The 24,229-nt window shown below is 41.9% G+C and overlaps 3 protein-coding genes across 10 annotated transcripts in view; 1 reads left to right on the plus strand and 2 right to left on the minus strand.

The window, feature by feature from the left end:
* Positions 1-24,229, plus strand: part of LOC128895676 (protein unc-13 homolog 4B-like) — a 32,625-nt gene that overhangs the window by 3,098 nt on the left and 5,298 nt on the right. Inside the window, exons 1-7 of one of the 8 annotated variants that reach the window (XM_054158469.1) lie at positions 7,412-7,673; positions 12,278-12,433; positions 13,312-13,561; positions 22,894-23,058; positions 23,169-23,347; positions 23,418-23,462; positions 23,528-23,687. In XM_054158469.1, coding sequence (XP_054014444.1) covers positions 7,573-7,673; positions 12,278-12,433; positions 13,312-13,561; positions 22,894-23,058; positions 23,169-23,347; positions 23,418-23,462; positions 23,528-23,687 — 1,056 coding nt within the window. In that variant the 5' untranslated portion in view covers positions 7,412-7,572. Of the gene's footprint in view, positions 1-7,411; positions 7,674-11,422; positions 11,589-12,277; positions 12,434-13,311; positions 13,562-15,774; positions 16,186-20,266; positions 20,531-20,637; positions 21,302-22,893; positions 23,059-23,168; positions 23,348-23,417; positions 23,463-23,527; positions 23,688-24,229 lie in introns of those variants that run through there. The other 7 variants (XM_054158478.1, XM_054158487.1, XM_054158508.1 and 4 more) reach the window with 7 other exon arrangements.
* Positions 1,576-3,168, minus strand: LOC128895715 (trypsin 3A1-like). Its single transcript, XM_054158559.1, has 5 exons — positions 3,072-3,168; positions 2,904-3,001; positions 2,660-2,742; positions 2,288-2,570; positions 1,576-2,126 (listed from the first exon to the last, which is right to left on the minus strand). The coding sequence occupies exons 1-5, from the start codon at positions 3,163-3,165 to the stop codon at positions 1,842-1,844; spliced, it is 843 nt and encodes a 280-aa protein (XP_054014534.1). The 5' UTR covers positions 3,166-3,168; the 3' UTR covers positions 1,576-1,841.
* LOC128895708 (uncharacterized) lies at positions 3,603-6,437 on the minus strand. The gene is made up of 5 exons (XM_054158548.1): positions 6,307-6,437; positions 5,776-6,239; positions 4,688-5,412; positions 4,215-4,564; positions 3,603-4,097 (listed from the first exon to the last, which is right to left on the minus strand). The coding sequence occupies exons 1-5, from the start codon at positions 6,338-6,340 to the stop codon at positions 3,757-3,759; spliced, it is 1,914 nt and encodes a 637-aa protein (XP_054014523.1). The 5' UTR covers positions 6,341-6,437; the 3' UTR covers positions 3,603-3,756.

Raw genomic sequence — 24,229 nt, forward strand, 5'->3', positions numbered from 1 at the left:
GCCCTGTGAGCGCCAACCTTTCCCAAGGATTCTTCAGAAATTCCGTTCAACCATGGATCACTGTCGGCGCCGAAGAGCTGCCAGTGTTTCCAAATTTGGATTGGGTAATCGTGAATCACGGTGATGTCGCGGACAACGCGACAGTGGACAGTGCGTCGTTGGATTACTGCAGCCCTAAGTGCACCAGCGCGTGGTTCGTGAGGCTGAGGCGCCAGATGCTGAAGAGCATGCAGAACAAGGTTTGCCCCGAAGTGGTGGTGAGGTGAGTATCACCCCTACTCGATCAACAGGTTTTTGTTTTGTTAAAAGTATGAATTTTGCGCAATCGGAGCAAATGAGAACGTCTCATTTTTCCCTGAATGGAAAAAAAATGGTTTGAGGTACACCAGACCGAGCTCTGATCTAGACGAATAGGTCTTTATCTAGCTTAATGATAAAGAGACGGATGTGTTCCTAGTGATAGCGGACTTCTCACGGTCTGCTACGAAGACACCTCGCGTTGCACGTGGCCAGCGAGTTTAAAGACCCTCGGCACAATAGTGGAAGAGCCGGTGGTTAGGTAGGGTAACCTGTCTGGGTGAGTCATGGGACTAAATGACAGCGAGCTGGTGTAACCCTCGCGTGCGCACCGTCATACAATAACAAACGAACCACCGGGCAAGCTCCCTCCACGGAATGCTTAAGTTATTCCTCGAGATTTAAAATCGAGGCGGGCGAGATTTCCAACGTGACCGCCATCTTAACACGTGGACGGTCACGTGACTGTAATTCGAAAGACGTAGACGTCGCGTCAATTGGCAAATAATAACCAGAGAATTGACCAAATTGGCGGAATTAATAAATATCTCCACAAAATGAAACAAATTGAAATAGTATTCGTGGTAGATAAAAGTTGAAGTTAGGTTTCGTACCAGTATTAACGGTTTAATAACGAGGATAACAATTGTTAATCGTAGAAGGGAAGATTCTTGAACGACATCCTCGTTAATTAAAAAAGTAATTAAAAAACGATATTAGCATTGCACCAGGATAGTCTCTTCTTATTCACGTTGTGTTTTCATCGAAAACGGTGATTCCCTCGCCGATGGTTATGCGTGTCGATATTATCAAGCGACGTGCACAATAGTTTCTAAGTAATTACGTATTACCCGAGGGCCTCGAACTTCATTCAGCCCTAAGTACACGGTACGTGCGCCGTGTGTCCGTGTGCGCGGCAGGATCTTGCGCAGAACGTGCGTAATGGACTTCCTGTGTGCATCGAACCTGAACACGGGGTCCACGCTGCCCATTCGTCACGGCTTTCTGTCTTTCCTGGAAACCATTGTTTCCATATCTTCCGTAACGTGTGCATCACTAATTAACTCAGACAATTTTATCTGTGCGATACTACAGTATCCTTAAATTCATATTTATTATATTTATTTCCAAGGAATACACATCGAGAAAATATTTACCATATACACTTTTTAAAACAATAGTTATAATAGTATTATATAATAGTTTCTTAATAGTAATAATAGTATCGTAATAGTATAGTTATAACAGTTTCTTAATAGTAATAATAGTATTATAATAGTATAGTTATAATAGTTTCTTAATAGTTATAATATTTCTTTAATGCAGTACCCTTAAATTCATATTTATCATATTTATTTTCAACGAATACACATCGAGAAAATATTTACCATATACACTTTTTAAAACAGTAGCTTTATTTCTTTAATGCTGTGCCCTTAAATTCATATCTATTAAATTTATTTCCCACGAATACACATCGAGAAAATATTTACAATGTATACTTTTAAAAACGATGGTTCTATTTCTTTTCCTTCGTTGGTCACTTACAATTTCGTGACTCGCTTAATCCAGCTTCGATAGTAGGAGACTCTGGCGTAAACCCCTGACACTACGCCACATTTTTGGCCGAAAGATACCACGCCGTAAATGGTGTTTCTGCTAGCCAAAGGGCCTCCGGAATCTCCATAGCAGGAATCCTTTCCGCGTTGTCCGTAGCAGATGTGTCGTTCTTCTTTCACGAGTAGCTTGTACTCCGGTGCCTCGTTTATGCAGATTTCGTATGGCGTGCGACGAACGTAAACACCCATCAGGACCCTGCTGACTATTGCCTAATAATAGTAATAATAAAAAGTGTCTCAATGCCTCAATAATAAACAAAAAATTAGTAACAATAAATATGTAAAAAATTGTGCGATTCGGAAACGAAATTTCTGGATAAATCTGAACTCCGAACCCTCGAAGCACACTGACCAAGAAGAAAGATACTCACGTCGCCATCGCTTCGAAAATCAATGTAACCCCAGCCACAAACGTACAGTTTAGGAGGCGGTTGGCTGAACTCGCTCGGCAATCGAACAGGTCGAACCGAGCTCGAAAAACGAAAATTCGGCCACACTTTGAAGAGGGCGATGTCGTGATGGAACATACTGGAAAACCAATACGGAAACGTGGTGTCGTTGTACGCGTACACCTTCGTGAACCTATGCAACGATCCCCCGTAAGGCGTGTTCGACCCGGCTCGCACGTAATAATCGGTTATCCCCTCTGAAATCCTGAATAATCAATACGATCGTTAATTAAACGACACGCACATGTGCTACGCGAAAAACGAAGTTAATATGGCGCCGACCGTGAAACTTACACACAGTGGAGGGCGGTGATTCCCCATTTTCGGGACAGTATGCTGGCGCCGCATACGAAGCCGTGAGAATTGTGCAAAGACAACTGAAAATTATTGTTAATTAACAAATACTAGATACAGGTATGTGAGGAAATAAATTAATTACCATGAATGAATTTTTTGAGAATTGTGCAAAGATAGCTGGAAATTATTATAAATATAAAAATATCAAATACAAATATATAAAGAAATAAATTAATTGTACCATGAATGGTCGCTGTCTTATATGTACAGCTCGTCCTCCAATTATTTTTGTATTGGCCATGCAAGAGACATTTTCGATGTACGACGATATCGCCAGACCTGGAACAAAATTTTATGTTGCTTAAAAAATAAATTAAAGACTCAATTGGGCAGGATAAGTAATGCTTACACGTTAAGTAGAGAATTGCTGCTCCCACGCGCATTCTATTTACTTCCCGGGGCGAATATGTTGAACAAATGCGACAAACTCGAACGCTCTGCATCTGCGGAAGCTGTAAAAGTCGCAGCGATCCATTCTGGGAATTTTTTTTGTTTTGAATGTATCTGCAAAATTTATTGCCAACGATATCTGCAAGTACCTTGGTCACGTTACAAAATGTAATGTATAAAACGGTATCAATGATTTACGGTGGATCTTTATGGCATCGTTAAAAAGTATAGTTGTGTATAATTGATTTTGATAATAAATTAATAGTAACGGAGAAAATATTGAGAATATATCTACAATCCCAGAAGGGAAATTTAATTAAATTATTATTCCTTTATGTATCACTGATAATGTTTTGATGTTTATATAATAAACACGATTAAAATTAAATTCAAACGTCATGATTATATAAATCGCAAGAAATACTTGGAGCAAATCCGGAAAAAATATTTATAAAATATCTTTGATAAAAAAAGAAACAATTAGTTACAGAGAGAATAATTTTTATTTCTTTATTCGGTAAATACATCAGTAAATTACAATGAGATACACAAGATTGGATTTCTATTTTCATTATTTACACTCGACTACAATTTTCCCAAGCACCAGAAGTTGCATCATTTCTACATTTTGGAGAGTTAATTTTTTAACGTTTGAGGACCACCGTCGTCTTATTTTCATAAAATTCAAGTAACAAACGATCCTCTGAAGATAACTCGATATCTTCTCGTTCATCCAAAGAGACCAGCGATCGACGCGTGCGTTCCCACCGGTCGTCAGAAATGATGGAATTTGCCTCGCTATTGGCTTGTCCAAAGCAGAACAAAGTGGAAACGAAACCCATGGTTTCCATAAACATCGTGACCAGTAGAAGATTATTCGCCAGGCTCGCCAGCATGCTTGTGTTATTAGAGCTCTTCTGTCGGCTCACGCGATTCATGGTCGCCATTAAGTCCTTCATGGAGGTGTCCGCCATTTTCATAATCTCTGCAACATCAATTTAAATTAATTCATAAAGGATACTATGATTTCTAAGGAGAACTCTGATTTCTAAATGTCATAAAATTTGATTTAAATACGAAAACGTCGAGAAATTGTGCCAACCAGTTTTGGATCGAGCCAAAGTCCGTCCCCACTGGTCCTCGGAACTCTCCTCCATATTGGAATCTTCGTCTTCGTTCGACTCTTCAACCTCCACGCTGGATTCCAACACCGTCTGCCCGTTTCCACCATTTCCAACTACGTGAAGCTCCATAAGCTTGGTCATCCACTCTATCATGCTGGACAGAATCTTCACATGGCTCTGCCAGGTCTCGTTGAGGGCCACAGTGATCCCTTTCACGAGGAACGTCTCCAGCCCGGTAGCAGAACGATGCATTTTCCCAATGGCGCCAAATGTTCTCATGAATACTCCCCGTTTGTAAACCCATAGCGCTCTGGAGATTTCCTTGCGCCTGGACGGAAGCCAACATTTAAATTAAAACCCTCAAACCTTCTGATTTTTAGGTAAAGTTTCGATTTCTATTCCTGAAGATCTATCAGAAACAACGATATATCTAATGGTAATTCTATCTAACCTCGCCACAGCCGCCTTGTCTTTCGCCTTGGAAGCCTCCAGTCTCTTCAGCTTCCTCAGGCCATCGTCGTAGATCCCAAAGCACTGATACAGCTCGTCGACGAACCTGCGTCCCAACCTGCTCCCAGACAAACTCTCGCCAAGATCACTGGCAGCCCTATGCAGTGGCGACCGTCTTGGTATCTTCTTATCCAGGATCCTCTCGAACACGTACCTCATCTTCTGCTTGATCGTCCTAGCCGTTCCACGGTTGGCTTTGCAGGACACCAGTACCTTCCCCTGCTCGTCCACCCGGACCTTGCAATCGCTCAACCGTTGGATCGCCTTCGACCACGAGCTCCTCTCGCCAGCTTTCTCCTTACCCCGAGAACGTTGTTGCAACCCATGCAGACACCTTTCCAGGCCCTGCAGCTCGCGCATGCAATCCTCCAAACGGAGTCCTTCGCCCTTAATAATAGCGTGACAGAGGTAGACTCTCCAGGACCTTCGTGGGCGTCGATTTCTATTCGAATCGTTGAGTAAAGCCTTGTCCAAGTTGGATTTTAAAGTCTGCAAAGCGATTCCTGGCGGGTTCTTGCTGATTTCCAAGATAGCTTGGTTGAGGTTGAAGGGTCTTCTGTAGCCCTCGCTCGTCATCTGCATGAGGCACTGCGATAGCCTGTCGCCAAAGTCTGCTGTGTCGTACACGACACCCAGGAACTGGAGGCCATCTTCTTCGAATGGTTTCTGGAGGGGGAATTATTTTATGAAACCTTTACTCAGAAACTCAGAGTAACAAGGAGTTAAGGGAGAAACTTTTTTAAAGAACTATTTCCTCCTTCGGTTTCAGATTTTAATGAATTTTATTTCAGTTACGGTACGGTCAATGATTGTTAAATTTTTTTAAATGGTTCACAATTTCAGCTTTTATAGCATATAAAATTTCCAGCAACTTCCCAAATATGCATTTCGATTTAAATTGAACAAACTCCGTAAGGGCTCTTTAAGGGATAAGAATCTGTGTTAAAATTACAAAATTGTTCTCACAAAACTGCCGTGGCGAATTTAACAACAATCAAGTAAAGTTTGATTAAAATCTCACGGATCTACCTTGATACCATGCGTAGTATTGCGTTCTCCAACATACTGATCGATTCCGCCCTCGATCTCGTTGATCATGCCCCCTAGATCGCGCAGGAGGTACGCCCCCTGTAGCAAAACCTCGGAGAACCAGTCCTCGGAGAGCGAAACGTTATTCGGATCCTGTTCGTATCTTCTAACAGTGGTCGTCAGTCCGCAGTCATTCGCAAATTGCATTAGTCTCTTGCGCACGGAGTCGCACATTTCTCGAATGGTCGATTGGAGATCGTTCTTCTTGGATCGAAGCACGATAGGTCTCTTCACAGGCGTGGCCACCCTGGACAGGAAGCGACGAATCGTCGTCTCCAGAGGCTGCACTTGCTTTGGATTGACCAGCACGAAGTTTTCGTTGGGCTCCTTTCGCACATTTGTCAGGGGAAGGATGGAATCGTTTCCATCGAGGCGTTGGGAAATCGATAATCGTGTGGCGACGCCTGTATGCAGTTTAAAAGAAGTAGCAATTAAAGAATCCTTGTCGTAGGTGCTTTTATTTATTCTTACCTAGAATTAGTAGGAGGGTGGTTTTGAGAAGCATGGCGGACGTAGCGCGTTTCTCCAGTTTCTTCCATTTTCGCTGAATTGCCTCTGCTATATATATTTTTATTCTACCGGCGGTCCAGTCGTTTCCGATAGGTCGATTTGAAATATTGCGCCGCTTTGTCACGCGTGACAAAGATTTTTAGAGCCGGAGGCGTTCGTAAATATTGTTCCGCGACAGCATCCGTGGAAAAATATTGGCCAAAGATAAAGGAGCACAATAAAAGTGAGTAACGCCAGATAACGTCCAGGAAATATGAGGTGAAACCGTAAAAATAGAAACAAAGATTGCGTGAAATGGAATTTTGTCATCCTCTGCGCCTTTGCTTCTTTTTCTTCCTGTTATCCAGAGTCGAATACTCCAGTGCCTAAATATTAGTTATTAATTATAATTCCTGTCCTCTGATAATATTCATACAGAAATTTGATCTGATATAATTAAAATGTATCAAAGTATAACTGTATGCACGGCGCAAAATAAAAATGGCGGCGTGGGCAGGTAGACCGCGTCCCTAATGAAGAAAATGGCGAACCTACGCTTGCGTATAGGACAGGACATTAAACAACGCGTTACATCCGCACCTGAAAAATCTACAAAAATCAATTCTACATGTAAATAATGTGAAACTAATAACTCAAGTGCCAACGACACTCACAGGAATTCGCTGAAACCATCTCAGTTACTTCTACTCTTCTACTGGCACACCTCGAAGAGCGCACCTCGAGATGTCATCGCAATGATGGATCTCCTTAATCCACTACTCGAGCTAAAATGCAGAACTTACAGAACTCGAAGCCTCGGAACTTAAAAACCCACAACGGTCCTGTAAAACATCTATAACAATGAACATACATATACAATGAATATACATCGAATCCTCAAAACTATTTTCAAGCATCCCACCGACTCGAGTTAGATTTTATAATACATATAAAGAAAAGAATTAGGTTAAAGGATGCAATGGACGCAGCATCCGTGAGGATCCGCCATCTGGCGGCTGAAGACGCAATCACGATTGAATTGGCGCAGCGCCTTGCTATTGACTACACCGTTTGCCTCGAGCTGACCTACCGGCGTTAACGTCGTTCCTTGTTTGTGTTGCGCGAAAATCTCCGAGGCACGAGACGGACGGTGCGTAGCCGGCTACGAGAGGCGCAGTGACGTTTCAGCGGTAGAAAGTGTTGTTGAGGATGTCGTAACTCTACCTGGGCGTGAAGAAGTCAGCCAGGATGGACGAGGAGGCGATGTGGAAAGGTTTCTATCAGAAGATCGTGGAGGAGAAAGAGACCAAAGAAAAGGAAAATCAGGAGAAAACCGAGCACGAGAAAAGGTAGCGACGCCTATGGGGGTCGGCTCTCCAAGGGCGTACGAGGATTTGTGACCTAACTTGCAACCACTTGCGACTAACCGCTTGCGTGTAATTCGGTGACGATCGTGTAAGTGACCTAGGGCATCTAATACTAATGCACCTGTACGAGAATTTTTGTCGTGTTTTCCTGGGGCTTTTTGGGAATTATGGGAGACGAGGTTCTGAAGCTTTTATTCGGGATTTGAGTATTCTCATTTCGTGAATGAAATACTTTTTATTATCAAATAACAATTTTAAATACACTTCGAACGAATTTAATGAGATGCAAGCGATACACAATTTACTTAACCTAAATGTTTCGAAATTTGGATCCAGTGTCTAAGGAACAGAGATACATGGTCGCCACTGAGTCTATGTTATGACTCACTGTGATTACCGATGCAGGAGTCAGAGATGAAAATGTAACAGGTGACTTCATCCAGATTGTCTTTGTCGCCTGTCTTCTTCGAGGGGAGCGCGTAACTTATCTTTTCTGAGGAAGTCCTCCAAGGAAGTTATTTGCTCTGCCGCATACCATTAGTCACCGTTTCGCTAGAACTACTAGACTAGAAAGTCACGTGACCGTCCTCGAGGAACTTTCACGTTCGAATTCCCGCCAAACAGCACCTTACCCCTTCCTTCGCTGTATGCACTTTGACCGTTGCTATGCAAAGCAACGCGGTCGGATGCACCGCTTGCACGTGCTATTAATAAAACGAGACTAACGCGTGTACGGGAAACATCTGCGGAGGAGTTGCATCTCCAGGTCATTCGGGAATACGTAACTTGCGCGCGTCACGATTCCTCGAGATCCATGGCCCAAGGTCAACGGTTCCATGATTCATCGGGCGCTATTTAATCGATCGATCTCGTGTTTGGAAATTAGGCACTTGCCGATCGCCATGTTTAGGAAACGATGGATCGAGTGTCATTTATGAAATTACACATAACAGATGGAAGTTTTATTCGGGAATTTTTATCTTCAGTTTACTTAGTACTAGCGAGTAAAACGTGGATGTTTATGCAAATTCATATTTTTATCGATTCGTATGAATAATGAAAATTTAAATGGATGTATGTCCTGGATGTATGGATGTATTTATCTCCTGAACAGTTTAACGTGTAATTGTTGATATTTTATACATTTTTGCAGGTGGAAGTATTATTCGGCAATTTTTATCTTCAGTTTATTTATTGCTAGCGAGTAAAATGTGAATGTTTATGCAAATTCATATTTTACGTATTTTTGAATTCGTGTACATTCTCATATACTTAGTCATATTTTCACTTGCCATAAATGCATAAATATAATCTATCAATGAGTTTATCCACCATATTAAAAAAATGTATAAGAAACTTTATTATTTCCATTAATTAAAGCAAGAACGTGAAATGAATAATAACCCTTCCACTATGAAAACAATTGTCGTCGATTAAAACAGCCTGCTTAATTAACCTAGTAAATATATGTTTAGACCGGACAGGAATTACGTAAAGTATAATAGGGCCGATTTCAGTGTTACAAATGTGTCCGTGGCGCTAATCAGTTGATGTCACGTGCGATAAAACACTCGGGGAAAATCGGAATGCGACGATTTCGTCGCGTGCGCACGACTTCCGAAGAAGCACGCGGTATACTAACAAGACTTACATTCCGAGCGACCTCCATAAACGGATACCAAGCGGTGGGGACGTGCACGAGCTGCTAATTAATTCTTTTATGATGTCTCAGCTGTTATGTGGCTGTCAATGAGCCTAACGTAGTTGATAAAACGAACTTTTTTTCGCTGTCTTTAAATTGGTCAAAGTCAAACCGAAAATATATGAAATTTATATTTTCCTCTTCCTACCAAATGGACGAAAATTTCGGATCGCCATCATCGATACCTGACCCCTCTCGTGTCTAGAAAATTATGTTTTCGATGAATAAATATGACACGATATTTCTCGAACAAAATTTTAAACAGTTCCGCCTTGCACGCTTGCATTATTCAGTATCTATAAATAACAGATCCTAACCTCTATTTATGGAAAATCTTTGTATCGACACAGGCTTGTAAACAAACGCTGTTGTCAATTCCGATAAACACGGTTCACGGTCTGTTTCCTTTTCCTCGAGTAATTATGAATAATCGTAAGAACAATCGAACGTTGATTCAACAACTTTTTCGCCACGCGTCGACGTTAGTCCCACGGGTCAACGATTAGCAGCGAACTAGACGGGAATTCCCCTTTTTTTCCTGGCTACCGAGACGCTAATAAGGAAAATGGAGGAACTTGAGATATTCACGCGTAGGTGAATGTCCCGCATGATCGAGAATTTATGTTTGAACGGTTGGATATGTGTAGATGAGTAATACATCCACGCTTAAGAATTCTAAGACGACAGAGAAAATTGGGTCGCTTCGTGATAAATCTAGTCGCCTCAGGCTTATTCCAAGAAAATTTACTCTACATGTTCCACTTAAGGCAACGGTAATTATAATTATAGTTCTTTGATATTTTCGATATAATTAAAAATAAGTGTCTGAAAAGTATCTAAATATTACTACGACAGTAACGAGAAACGTACTCTATATTTACAAACTATTACTACAATTAAAAAATTAAAAATTTGACAGGAATCAATATTATTACTACAACAATAATGAGAAACGTATTCTATATTTATAAGATGTTTATATTGGTATTTTTATTTTTTCACTTTCCACGAGTTTAATCGTGCCCAGTGTTTTCACACTTGTTCTTGTGAACGATCTCCGACGCGAGCATGTGAAAACACGAACGTAAATAAGGCGACTGCGGAGATTAACGCGAGCAGAGGCGGACCGAGTCGGTTCGAGTTCGTTTCGAAACGGTCGAGAGCACCGAAGGTCGCTCCTGGCTTACATCACTATAAACCTTCGTCTTCTTGCTCACGAGACACTCCAGTTTCAGATAGCCAGAAATTCAAATGTGCAGATATCCTGTCTAGACTTTCTATCTCTCCTCGAACGACATTGAGGTTACATTACGAACGTAAGATTCTACATGTTGCGGCACATCTTACTTTGGTATGACGGGACACACAAGCATGATTTCGAATTAGTTTCACGGTTATTTTGCTTCGGAACCCGTGCTAACCCGGGCATTATTCCTTAATTAGACCATCGAAACTTGACGCATTTGCGAAAGTACAAGCAATACAAAGCAGAAAATGAGAGCAAGCAAAGAAACATGTTTAGAGAGCCGATCCACTGTTGTGCACCAGCATGGAATGCGATTCGGTGAATCACGTCTTCTTCTGGTTTCAAAATAAAAGAGATCCAGATAAAGAAAGATGTATCGACGCTAAAAGAAGAAATTCAAGATGGCGTTGGTTCCTTTTCGATCAAAACAAATTGAGACTCGGTGACTTCGGAAAACAAACGAAAGGAGAACTCGAATCTACCGTTATTAATTCTGTTAATCGTACTCGGATGGAAACTTTCGTTCGTTCCATTTTCAACGATTTTTTACACAAAAATTCATATCGTAATATACTGCTGCAACGACCTTAAACGTCGTGAGAAATCTACACCTATCTCAACGTTTCCACGCTCGATTCCCAAGTTATCTAACGTCATTTATTTATCATACTCATAATTGCGCAGATTTCCCATTTTTTTTTTTTCGCATACACGTGACGCGCCCAAAGCGTGGGAAAGTTTGTAGACACAGTGATGGTTTCTTACTAATATCCTGCTACCTCCGCAGTTCGCATGCAGACATGATTCGAACGACACGTTTTCTTGTCCACATTGCGTTCCTCGTCAAGTGAATCGTGTTTAAATAAAAAGTGAAGTGAACATGACGATATATTAGAGTTTATGTGCAGTGGCTCGAAATACGTATTCAAAATTATAGAAGAAATTATAGGTGATGATCGTTTTCCATCGTACAATAGTATACCTTCATTTCTGACTTGAATTTTAATATTTTGAAATCGGTTTTTATCATAATTATTGAAATTTGGAGGTCACGATTCATGTCAATCTTATATAATACTTTATACATAGCTTGTGGTAACTGGGACAATGGAAACTGAGTTTGTAAAAGAGGCAGGATGATCAGTTACACGTAAAATATACTTTGCAGTCATGTATACACAGGATGGACCATTTAAATGGGAGCACATAAACGACCACGTTGTTTATGAATGCATGAGAAAGTATTTGGGGCAAAGTTAAATTATTCCAAGGCTGTCGACAGAAAAAAAAAATACCTACCATTATTCTCACCTTCGAATACTTTAACTACACCTTGTGTAAACTGTTCATACATCCGTAAGCGATAAAGACGTCTAATTAATCGCCATTTAAATGCATGATGCGCATGGTTCGCACGACTCATCACACGTCACCAATTACACTAAAGCGATTAAGCCGGCAGTTTCCTGATCGATGCTTAATTTTGGAGAAAAAAAAAATATTATTCATTCAAGGTTAGGTTTCCGTCGAACCTAACCTCAATTATACAGTGCTTCGTTCACCCTCCAAGGCTAAACGATGTCGAGTTCTCGTTTCAAGTCACGTGTTTCGTGTTTTCTTTTTTTGGGGGGAATACAGCGGTAGTGGAAAAATGGCGCACTTCGAAAAGTTGGACGAGATGCATCCTTACTACGCTATCGCCGCAGCTCGAATGTGTCAAAACCCGGAAACAAAACCGGTGACCGTCGCGAGATTCTACTGGAAATTTGCAGCGCACAACTTCGTTAACAAAAGGTAGAAGGCGTGTTTCACTAATTATACGTGACATGCACAGCGCTCGCTATAAAAGCTTAGGAGTTAGGCGCTTTCTTAGGTAAATGCAACGAATTATAATACCTAAGATGGACTATGTTCTAAAAAAATATATTTCTAAATTAACGTAATATACGTACGAATGTTATTTATGAGGATTTCAATGTAAACATTTTACTCGTGGAAAAACGAATTTTAAAAATAAAGTAAAAGAAAATACATTTCTAAACGAACATGACATACGTATAAATGTCAATTATGACAATTTTAATGTAAATATTTAACTGAGAATTTTACTTAGAATCGCGTAAGCGTTCCTGATGCTTGCAGGTTTCTGGAAAAACAGTTCTGAATAATAACAAATTATTCAGTACTTCAAACGTAATAATTACCGTGGAAAAATACGAGTCTAACAATAAGATGGAACAGTGTTCTAAACACACCGTAGCGCGTGCAAATCGACAATTACAGTTCTCAATGATTTCGATTAACACGCTTCTTAACGCACTTAGCGGAATCGATCAGAGTCGGAGAATCACCGCTTGCACGCCAACGCGATGGCGTCGAATTAATATGGCATCGGGGCTGGAATCCAACTGAGCATTGCTCTAGCACGATTGATGCTCTCATCTTTTCAGCGCAGAATTCTTCGTGTCTTCAGTTCTTCTCGTCTTCTTCATGATTTCATCGAGTGATCGCAATAGTCATCTCTTCCCTAACCTAACTTTCCTAACATGTCTTCCTTTGTTTTTGCAATCGCTCGCTGCTTTGGAAATGAAAGAAATGCTACTAAAAACGGCTTCGGTTTTAAATAAATCGGCAATTTCCGCGAGGATCAACTGTTGATGTTCGATTTGCAGAATACAGGAGTCAGATGGAGGATTCTTCGAGAATCTCGGCACGCTGTTGGCCGAAAGGGTTCGTGCACAGGAGCAGGCGGAAGGTCCGCTTCCTAGGAAGAGAAATGACGCTCAGGAAAAGGAGGAAGAGGACTACATGAGCGAGGAGGAGAGCATCGAGGAGCCAGTCGAGGCGCTTTTGGACACAGACAGCGACAGGGATGAGAACGAGCTCGCTACGAACTTCTTGGCGGAATCCATGGGGTGGAATGTGAGTTTCTTTTTTTTTATTCCCCTCGAACTTTTTTTAGATCCCTTTTACCTTAGATTTCACGTTGATATCGATATCTACTTGATCGACGGCCTTCGAAACTCAGTCGGTATAGTAGGACCTCGATAAACGCATTTCTTAGAAATCAAGGAGCTAGTAGCGCCCGTAGACTATACAAATTTAACGGAGATTGAACACAAACTCTACGGCATTTTATTGTACTTCAAAACCAAGTGGGAAACACATTTTTATCGATCTCTCGGTAATAAATCTGTCTCGATCGCGGGTGTTAACCGTCTCGCTAAATTTCAGACGTCGAGTGTTTCTTTTCTTAGACACGACGTACACGAGGAAAACCTGGTCCATCGTGCGATTCGAAATAACAGCGATTTAACGCGTCATCGAAGCGCGAAAGGGCAACTTAAAATACTTTGATAAGCCTCGTGCGGTCTTAGCTGCGTCAGCGCGGATAAGGGGTGGTCTGTTCTACTCGAGAATCGCGTCAACGCCTGGTTTACATAATGCTCTGGCCAGAGGTTATGGGAAACAGATGGCCATGGGAAACTGTGTGACTAGAAAAAAGTATAAGAAAATGAATGAAATGGATGACGAGTTTTAATGAGCTCTGTTAGGTTTTCTGTTGGGGGTAGTTGTCCTTTGTGATCACTAGGCTGCGGATTTTATGCATTTATGACGTACAATGATTTAGAACACATGTATAAAATATACATCATGTATGTTGAATATATTCTGCAATTATTTTAGCAACATTGTTACTTCATTTTCCATTACATTTTCATTGCATTACAATTTGGTTATGTTTAGCAAGTATTTATTAGATAAGTTTGTATTATGAATGGATAAAATCCAAGGTGGTTGAGAACCCCCCTTTATTCTTTCTTACCTCGGTTTCCTTCCAGTCGCTATGAAAATTTTAATCTATATTCCATAACTTATTCATAGCATTGTTCCATTACTTATTCGTTCCAAACCTCGACCGAATCGTGCTAGCGGGCTCTGCCACGCAATGGTAACCAGAAGTTATTGATTTCGTTAAGGTCGCAGTTCGAAACGAAGCTCCGTCGTAGTCAGGTGTCCTGTTTCGCCACTATTCGTCATGTTATAGTGGTAGGAAACTATTAAACACTCGACGTTGCACCGTATCCTCCATTATGTCTAAATTTTGGAATTGAGAATAATGCGACTGGGGAAATTCTCTCTACAGCTCGACGAGAAATATGTAAGTTGAGCGGCGAGGGGCACAGTAGATATTAATTTAGTATATTAATTTATCTATTAGTCGATTAGTTTGGTATTTCTAGAAGACGAAAAAATACTGATAAAATTTATGAAAGAACAGAATGTCTAGTATATGTATTTTATCGATTCGATCGAAGCTCCATCCTAAATGTAGCCTTTCAGATGTTCTTTCATTCTACTGAGTTTACCATGGCGTTCCAGAACACAACCAATAGGCCTTTTAAATTAACTAATCCATTCCTCGCGAGAAATGAAATCGAAAAGTCCTTTACCATTTTTCAATCTGGACTACTTTCGCTTAGATATAAATGAATTAAATTTGATGGTGTGATTCTTGGTGCGCGCCATTTTCTATCTCCAGTCAGCTGGTCGCTGCGCATGCGTCCACGCGTCTGGAAGCTTCAACTGCTCGTATCTCGGTAACGAAGCCTCGGATTGTGAAACGGAAGAGGACTTTTCGATTCAAATTGACATGGAGAATGGATCCTGAGTAAAAACAACAATGAAAATTCCATGGATACGATCCTTTTCACATAATCATTAAATTTTCAATCGAAATTATTAATATGCAAAAGTATTAAAAACTTCGATAGCTTCTAACTCCCAAAACAGACAGTTCTAAGCACATTCCAAGTACTCAGAGTACGACTGCAAGGTAATCTAAATCCCAGAATTCCAGAATCATCTGTGAAGGTCTCATCCAGAGACACATCAAATTTTCTTGATCAGCAAAAATATCAAAAGCTTCCACAGCTTCCGACTCTCGGAGCAAACGGTTCGAATCGCTCAGAGTGCAAGGTACTCTACCCACTCCGAATCCCAAATCCTCCATTGAAGGTCTCGTCCAGTTCCAGCCAGCGGAACCAGCGCTCCCAGGCGCTGTCTAAGCGAGAATAGAGGAAGAAAAGAGGCCTGTCACGTGAATGCCTCAATTATGTCACCGATACCGCGACACACGCCGCGCACGCTTGTCCACGGGGTGTTATCCTCCAAGCTCAATCGAGCAGTTAAGCTCAATCTGAGAACGCGGCTCCCTGGTGTACGTGCGTTGGCCGACGCGCGGACGTTACACCACCACGACTCGAATACGTCGACGTACGACGACTCCGTTTCGTCTATTCCTGGCAGTGCTCCGTCCGACTCCGTCAAGTTTCCGTCGAGTCTTCCCGCGACGAAGTCCTGTCCCGCGTCCTTCGCGTTCGACGCCCTCGGGGACGCTGGGCGCCACTTGTGACATGGTTTCGTGGATCCTCGCGGTGTCTCGCGATATCGAGACCTGAAGATTGCTGGACAAAATGTGAGATTGGAGATTGGAGAGTGGAGAGCGGAGATTGGTTTGATGATCGCGAGTGATTATTGTGAAGGTAACTAGACTGATGATTACGATATGTGACTGTGGGGTGTGAGGTGGTTTGAAACCCTTCAAGTGGGAGTTAGGGGTAGTTTGTTGAGGATGTGGTGTCGATGGATCGTTCCAGTTGGGTAAAGGTGTCCAGGAGCCTCAGCTTGTGAGAGTTGGAAAGGCGATAGCTCCTTAGGTAGAGTGTCCGAGGGTTTGAGATGCTTCAAGTGGGAGTTAGGGGTAGTTTGTTGAGGATGTGGTGTCGATGGATCGTTGCAGTTGGGTAAAGGTGTCCAGAAGCCTCAGTTTGTGAGAGTTGGAAAAAGCTGAGGCTGGTAATAGCTCCTTAGGTGGAGTGCTCGAGGGTTTGAGATGCTTCAAGAGGTTGTTGAGGGTTACTTAACAGTGTGAAGGGAGAGTTTAGATAGTGGTGGACCTACTGTGATAGTTTCTCAAGGATATGGTGTTGAAGGAATGTCACAATTGGGTAAGGGAGTCCAAGATCTGGTAATGACTCCTTAGATGGGGTATGCTAGGGCTCAAGACACACTAAGTGGTAGTTGAGGGTTACTTAACAATGTAAAGATAAAATTTAGACCGATTGGCCTCGCTGTGGTAGTTTATTGAAGATAAGATGTAAAACAAACGTTGTAGATAGGTTAGGTCTCTGTTCTTGCAGGTTAGTAGTAGCTTCTTAGGTGATACAGGAGTATTAAAGGTACTGGAAATCAGAAGGCGTGCAGAAGAGTCGAACCTAACTCCAGACTTAACCACAGACTTAACCTCAGACTTAACCCCAGACCTAACCTCAAACCCTCCAGTACCCGAACTGATATATATAAACTGATTTTTTGATAACAGTAGACTCCGGACTTTGAATAATACTTTGACCCGTGCAAGTGAGGACAAATTTTTATTTTACAACTTGCATCGGAATTATTTATTGTACTTGGAAAAAATTCGTGGGACCCTCTTATGAGACGCGGTTCGAATAACGTAACTTGGAACGGATTACTGGAGGTTCTATTGGAGTCTTACTTTTTTTTTTTTTTTTAATGCGTCTTATTCGCTGGTTGTTGAGACGCAGATCCTCGCTAGCAGCACTCGTCAGAGCGGTAATAAAAATAAATCAAACCTACCGAGAAAACTGGGTTGGGCAATCTCCTTCTGTACCGTATCATCAAAAACTGGCAAACTGTCAGCGGCATAGTTACACTCTGAATCGAGACGCTAAAGAGAAAATGATTTCACACTCTCCGCGAACTATGATCCTCGAGAATTAAAGGAATTTATTTAAAGGAAGGAGAACGATATTACTATTATTCATCATGTTGTTAAAATTTATCTGCGACCGTAATTATTCGACGAGATACTCTGCACGATTCCGAAAGACTAAATGTAAATACTCTAATTGCTGAACTATGATGTCAGAGCGGAGTCAGTGTATGACTGATTACGTTGAACTATCGATTCGTCTTTTTTAATTGCTTTGTTAGTATAAACGGGGAACAGTTATCTTCGAAACTTATCGCCAATGATTCCGCCAGGGAGGTACGATTTCGTAAACTGTTGAAAATTTTGCGTTTAATTCGACACTAATCGCGTGTCCCAATCAGTCCATCTTTTTTTTCGTGTTAATTTAACACGGCATGATTTTGTCGACCGATGACACAAGCTCTATGTTGAATGCATTAAACTTCACTTGAAAGTGGGAAACTTAACCTAGAAATTCTGTTAGATCTAAAAACGTAACCATTCGTTAAATAATAACACAAATATCTCGTCGAGAAACTAACAAAAATAGTCAGTAACTTTGACACAATTGTTACCTACAGAATTGCTATATAATATTAAAACTAAATAATACGTGTAAAACGTACACAAAATGAAATGTTCCAAATTGGCCAAATTATATGTTCCCAATTAAATTTTAATAAACACAAGACACGCACACAAACACACACAAACTCAAACACACGCAAACTTTATAGAAGACAGAAGAGTTCGAACACATTCAACCCTCTGCAGTCCAGATTTGTATATTTTCAATTTCAGTACAGTTTCTGTCAAGCTCCACTCGACATAGGACAGCAAAGGGATAAACAACGATTAAAAATTGTTCGAAAAAAAAAACACGAGCAGAGTTTAAGTTCGCTGGCCAGCGCACGAAATATCTCATTTTCCCAGAATTACCACGTTCCCCGAATAAAATAGTACGCGACGAATGGGTGGGTGTTGGATCACTGTACGGCTTGTATAATATCGCGAAAATTGGGCACCGCGCGAAGGACGGGGAACGTCGCGACGCGTGTACACCGTCGTCCATCCGACGCGCCTTGTCGGTCAATGAGCTAATTGCCGGTATATCAATTTTCATTGGGTACAATTGCGCGAGCATACGAACACATTGTGGTTGCACTTGCCCCGTGGGTCGCTTCAAACAGGATACGGCATAGTTTCCCTTTGTGCAGATTCATTGTCTTGTTTTCTCATGCGCCATTGGTCCTCGAGTTAACCGCGTGGCCAGTCCGTCGTCATTCTCAATAGTCGATACTCAATACATCGTCATTCGTCTCGCACACAGCCGAGACGCTGGACGGAGACACTCGAGATTCGCTCGCCATTGTACGCTCATCTTTTTCTATTTAATTGCTTTCTTAGTCGCTGGTTAAGCAGCGGTTTAATTATAGAAACTCTCGCGGGAGGAAATAGCTATTCCTGTTTCATAATAACGAGTTGCGATGCTGTTGAGGTCTGAGATCGTGTAGGTTTTCAGGAAATCGTATCTCGGTTCAGTTATGTTTCAGAGTGTTCGAAAGTAACCTCATGGAGTTCGTGAAAACTTTAGTTGATTTCGCGAAGATCTTGTTAAGTTGCGTCCAACTCTGTTGGCCGTCCAAGGACACCGCGACACTATCCCTACCGCTCCGGGTAATTGTGCTGCCACGCCTCCGTCGCGTCCAGCCACGCCCCCAGTCTCCTTAGTCACGCCCACATCGTATCTAGCTACGACTCCGTTGAATTTAACCACGCCCCATCGGGCCCAACCACGCCTCCGTCCTATTTAGCCACGCCCCCATCGCGACCAGTCATCCCTAGTTCCGACCCAGCTGCAACCTGAGTTCAAATCATCTTTAAATAATGTTTCGGATATATAATAACGAAAGAAGGCATCGTTAATGTCCCCGTTTCAGTAGCCCGTGCGACGTTTTCGTCCTTCTAGCGTCGATTAAGGGGTCAATGCCGTTCGAAATAGCGAAATGTGTACAAATAAATGGAATCTCATTGTCAGAGTCAACTGCACTTGGCAGCCGCGTTTGCCAGAGTCCGTTGAAGTCTATGGCCCACTTTTCGAGTTCGCCAGTGACCCCCTGATCCAAACTGATTTTCGTTCTCCCATCTCGCGCTACATGCTCTTATCAGTTTCATTCCGGAATCCTCCGGAATCGATTTATCAGTGCATTTATCTCATCCGCAAGACACGAGTTCGCGGACAAACGATCGCTCTTCGCTCGACCCAGTTATCTTAATTCATCTCCCAAGAAATCTTTAGTTTCGATGTTTCTCAATGAACTACATTTTCGCAGCAAGTGGCGTCTAACCAACTATTTCGATCAGACGTCGCCGCGTTCTTCTCGTTCTTTCGAACCGAGCGTTCGAGGACGCTAAAAAAAGAGCGTTAAACGTTAAACGTTTCGGCTGGTAAACGAAGATCAGAAACGAATCGCAAAGTGGCTTGCGTAACCACGAATCGAGGAAAAAGTGGATTTTAGATATTCCAAGGTCAGGCTCGAATTAGACACGCGTGAATTCGATTCGAGAACCGCGAGAATAGCGTTTCGAACGATGGTTACGAACTGTGAGAGCTCTCACCGCTAGATTCAAGATGGCGGCGCGAAAGATGATCCTGAAGATGGTACTGGGGATGGTCCTCGAAAATATAAAAAATAGTTACAGGAATGACAAATTGCTTGAAATTGTTCCCGAATGATTTTCGATCGAGAAAAGGCTACTTTATTTGGAGTTCAAGCATCATTCCCACGATCACCGCGTGTCGCTCCGATCGCAGGTTCACTCTTGTTCAATTATGCATACGGACGACTGAATAAGTGTGCGTAGCATTGATAAGAGAGGTCGCAGTCGCCGTGGAAGTTCAACTTCGATCAGCAAAGAGCGTGTTGTGTGTTTGGCGATGTCATTTTTTCGACCAGACCGCCTGTAGCGTCTCTCGAACCGCGTTCGCATTATTGATCGTTCCTAGTGAGCATCGACTATCAAATCTTCCGATAGATGAGGGTTTAGGACTCCAGAGTTTCTATTATCAAAGAGAAGGATATGGGGTTGCCCCAAAGTGACGAAAAGGCAAGGTAACTTTCGAACATTTATTTTTAAACGCAGTGTTTACTTACTACCAAAAAGTACATATTATAAACTATGAATTTCCAAAATTTTAACAAATTTTGACTCTTGCAAAGGCAACGATCGGTCACAGTATCATTTTGGGGCAGCCAGAAGAAAGTATCGGTCGATATCTCGGTTACCATCGAATCTATCGAAAATCTGCATAGAACAAAATAGTTGGCAAATTTGATTTTCAATGATTTCTGTCCTATGCGTTTTTATCGTAAACGCAACGGTAAGCGAGATACGGCGCGTTCCATGGCTTAGCGCCCTGTGCGCCTCGTCTGTTGTTCCAGCGCTAGGGCGGAAGTGTCAGGCAGTGGAAGATCTCGGGTTCTTCCGATCGAAGCCGCGAGTGCTGCTGCGTGAACGTCATTGTTCTAAACTAGCTGCTCCTTTTTCTGCGCGATGCGTCCGCCGGTCATTGTCGCGCTGCTCTAGATCCCTCGAGTTCTCGAGGTAGTTTTACGTGAAACCACCTAACTTCCATTGAAAGTGATCTTCGCGTAACAAGTCGAAGAACCAGACGTGTTTCGGGACTTGGAACAGGTGCGCGGTGTTTCGAAAGTGATCGCGGGACGTTAGTGAAATGAAAGAAGAGCGTCGATAAATTGAAAATGGTGAGCACGAGTCCACTCGTGGGCGTAGCCACCCTCAATAGGGGCAGGAACACTTTCCGCGGGGTGCCCAAAGCGGAGGTCGAGCGCAGGATAAACACTATGCTGCAGGCCATGACGGTGAGTCGATTTTGCGAGTTAATTTGAGGATATTATTAGCAAAAGTTTCATTGTAAAAATATGCAACATCTTATATTAAAGCCTTCTCCCTTAAAAGTACACAACAGTGTTTATCAAAGGCTCCTTCCTCTAATTTTTTCAAAAGCAGTGTGACATCGATGAATCATGTACAGTAGTCACCATATCAAAGTTCAGGGTGTTGAGCCACTTCTGAGATATAAATGAGCCAAACACGTATGCATACAGCAATATCTCGAATATTGATAACATCATCCTCCACCATTGTTTATGTTTCCATCTACCTCGTTCTTGGACAAAAATTGTTGGAAATAAATCACAAACACACAATATGAAAAACGAGGTATGATGCCAACTACTATAGTCGCTGCTTTCCTGTAATTAATTATACAAATGTAAATCGCTGACCTGGAAGTCGAGCTCTCTCATAGCACTCGATTAACCCCTACCACGCGAGGACGTACTCCTCAATCGTCATAAACCTTCGATAAATAAATTCACCATACTTTTCTCTAAAAATATTTATTGCTCGTCGAAACAAATAATTGCGAAGTAAACGTGCTTTCAAAGCAAATCTCAAAAGACACGCGTCCTCCGAAACAATGCTTTCTTTAAATAGCTCGTCACGAAAACGTAAACAAGATTATCCCACCCGTGTTCCTCTTCGTAATTATTTACTCGATTAGGACACGTGTTACACGAAGACCTTTGAACCATGAGTATTGTACGTCGAAAATCTTATTGCATTGGGTGATGCGAAAGGTCCGTCGGGATCCAATTATTACCAACGATTATTACCAGCTCCTGTTACGATGTAATTTACTGAATAGATTATGACTTCGATGCTCCGCGATATATACACAGCGAGCAGAAAGTCGAAACACTAATGAACTAATCCATAATTAACACCCGAACTTATAATAATATACTTCAGATACGATCTGAATGTAAACAGACGCATTTTAGACAATTTTGTTCACACCCCAACCCAAAGTGACTTAGATCAAATAGAATTGTCAATTTCTACTGGACCACCCTGTATGCTGTCAGCCTGTTATTAACAGCAGATGCTACAATTACAAATGACGCAATCAGATTGCGCTTATCAACAATCCCATTACGAATTACCACAAATAAACCTCGGCCTTATCCATGACACATTTGGAAATGTTCATGGCGATTATTTTAACAGGAAATCACTGACAGTTTTTTTCAATTCACGGATTCCCTCAAAAACAATTCGAGAAAGAAATGTGTTTCCCATTATGTTAATATTTTTCGATGATATTTAATGACATCTACAACTAATATTTTTGCAAACCAAGTGGGCTATACTTTCTGTTGGAGCATAAAGAGCAGCTGAACAAAATTTCATCGGGTTTTATTAAAAATAGCAGGAGTTATAATGAAATCACAAACACACAGAAAGCTATAGCTAATATTTTTGCAAACCAATTGAGCTATATTTTCTGTTAGAGCATAAAGGTCAGCTGACAAAAATTTTATCAGGATTGATTAAAAATAACAGGAGTTATAATGAAATCACAAACACACAGACAAATTTCCTCCAACAGATTGAGGAGCTCTATGCTGCTCTAGTGTACATGACCCAACATCAAATCGGTTACGACGTCTCCACCGAGTGTGGCCAGGAGGTGTTGTTGAATCACCTCCAGAATGCGTTCAAGGTGGACAACGAGACGCATGAGAGGGTCCTGGAAGAGACTAGGAACCTCGAGGTGAGTCTGTGACACTCTGTGACACATACAATCATTCTTATAAGTGTTCGTACCCATGTCTATTAACGAAGTTCTTCTAAATTAAATTAATAATCATCCCTACACAACAGCCCCCAGAGATGCACTTGAACGTAGAGGTGATCGAAGCCAAGGAATTAGTGTCGAAGGACTCCAACGGCAAGAGCGATCCCTTCTGCGCCCTCTATCTCGAGTCAGCCCCTACCAGAAGGTACAACACTGCCGTGAAAACGGCCACCCTCTGCCCAGTGTGGGAGGAACACTTCGAACTGTGAGTCGAGCTTCAGATTCTCTGTATTATCTATATGCCAGCAAGGTCTCTCATCGTCCCTCCGTTTCAGGCCTCTAGAGGATCCCGAAAACGATGTACTTTTCCTAGAAGTCTGGTAAGTCCGAAGCAGAGATAATAATTTCTTAGTCCAAGCTTTTGAACGTCCTTCGTCCTCTCCAGGGACTTCGACGCTGCGGAAACGGTTCCTGAGAAGATGAGCAAGGTCAAGGATGTGAAGGGTGTTCGAGGATTGGTGAAGCTCGCCAAGGAGATCGCGGTTACTGCCACCACTGGAAGCCATGATAATGAATTCATCGGACGATGTCGTATACCTTTGAAGGTAAAGAATGAAATAATTAACGCATGCTCCGTTATGCTGTGATACCATTTATTATGCCGTGTTATACTGAATTGTGCATAAAATAGAATATTACTGCATAATACAGCATAATACACCACATAACACAGCACATCACAGTATATTACAGCATATTACAGAATAATACAGAATATTACAGTGTAATACACCATAATACTGCATAATACATGGTATATACACAGCATACTGTAGCATGATACAGCTCACTACTCATCCTGGTGCGCCTACCGTTAGGCAACACTCTCTGTAGTCCCGTATGCGCGACCCAGGCGGCGCCAGTGTCGCCTCTGCGCATCTCCCTTTAGAAACCACCTTCTGAGAACAGCAACTCGCTTCTTTTTCAAGACGTAGCACCTTAGCATCCCATTAGAGAATATCACATGACGTTTATTCTATGTATAGATACCAAACATCATAACCCTCGAAGCTTTTGCGCCATTGAGCCTTAGTTTTTACAATATTAACTATCAAAATTTATAAAGTTTCGCCATGCATTGAAAGGT

The sequence above is a fragment of the Hylaeus anthracinus genome, unplaced genomic scaffold (genome assembly GCF_026225885.1).
Source record: "Hylaeus anthracinus isolate JK02 unplaced genomic scaffold, UHH_iyHylAnth1.0_haploid 0, whole genome shotgun sequence".
NCBI classification, from domain to species: domain Eukaryota; kingdom Metazoa; phylum Arthropoda; class Insecta; order Hymenoptera; family Colletidae; genus Hylaeus; species Hylaeus anthracinus.

What these genes read in the sequence shown, in the direction of transcription:
- LOC128895715 (XM_054158559.1), bottom strand. Translation starts at nt 3,165, where the DNA reads ATGCAGAGCGTTCGAGTTTGTCGCATTTGTTCAACATATTCGCCCCGG. An exon ending in AGCAATTCTCTACTTAACGT is followed by an intron (nt 3,002 to 3,071) that starts GTAAGCATTACT and finishes ATTTTGTTCCAG; the next exon opens with GTCTGGCGATATCGTCGTAC. An exon ending in TAAGACAGCGACCATTCATG is followed by an intron (nt 2,743 to 2,903) that starts GTACAATTAATT and finishes AATAATTTTCAG; the next exon opens with TTGTCTTTGCACAATTCTCA.
- LOC128895708 (XM_054158548.1), bottom strand. Translation starts at nt 6,340, where the DNA reads ATGCTTCTCAAAACCACCCTCCTACTAATTCTAG. An exon ending in GACAAGGCGGCTGTGGCGAG is followed by an intron (nt 4,565 to 4,687) that starts GTTAGATAGAAT and finishes GCTTCCGTCCAG; the next exon opens with GCGCAAGGAAATCTCCAGAG. An exon ending in TTTGGCTCGATCCAAAACTG is followed by an intron (nt 4,098 to 4,214) that starts GTTGGCACAATT and finishes TTGATGTTGCAG; the next exon opens with AGATTATGAAAATGGCGGAC.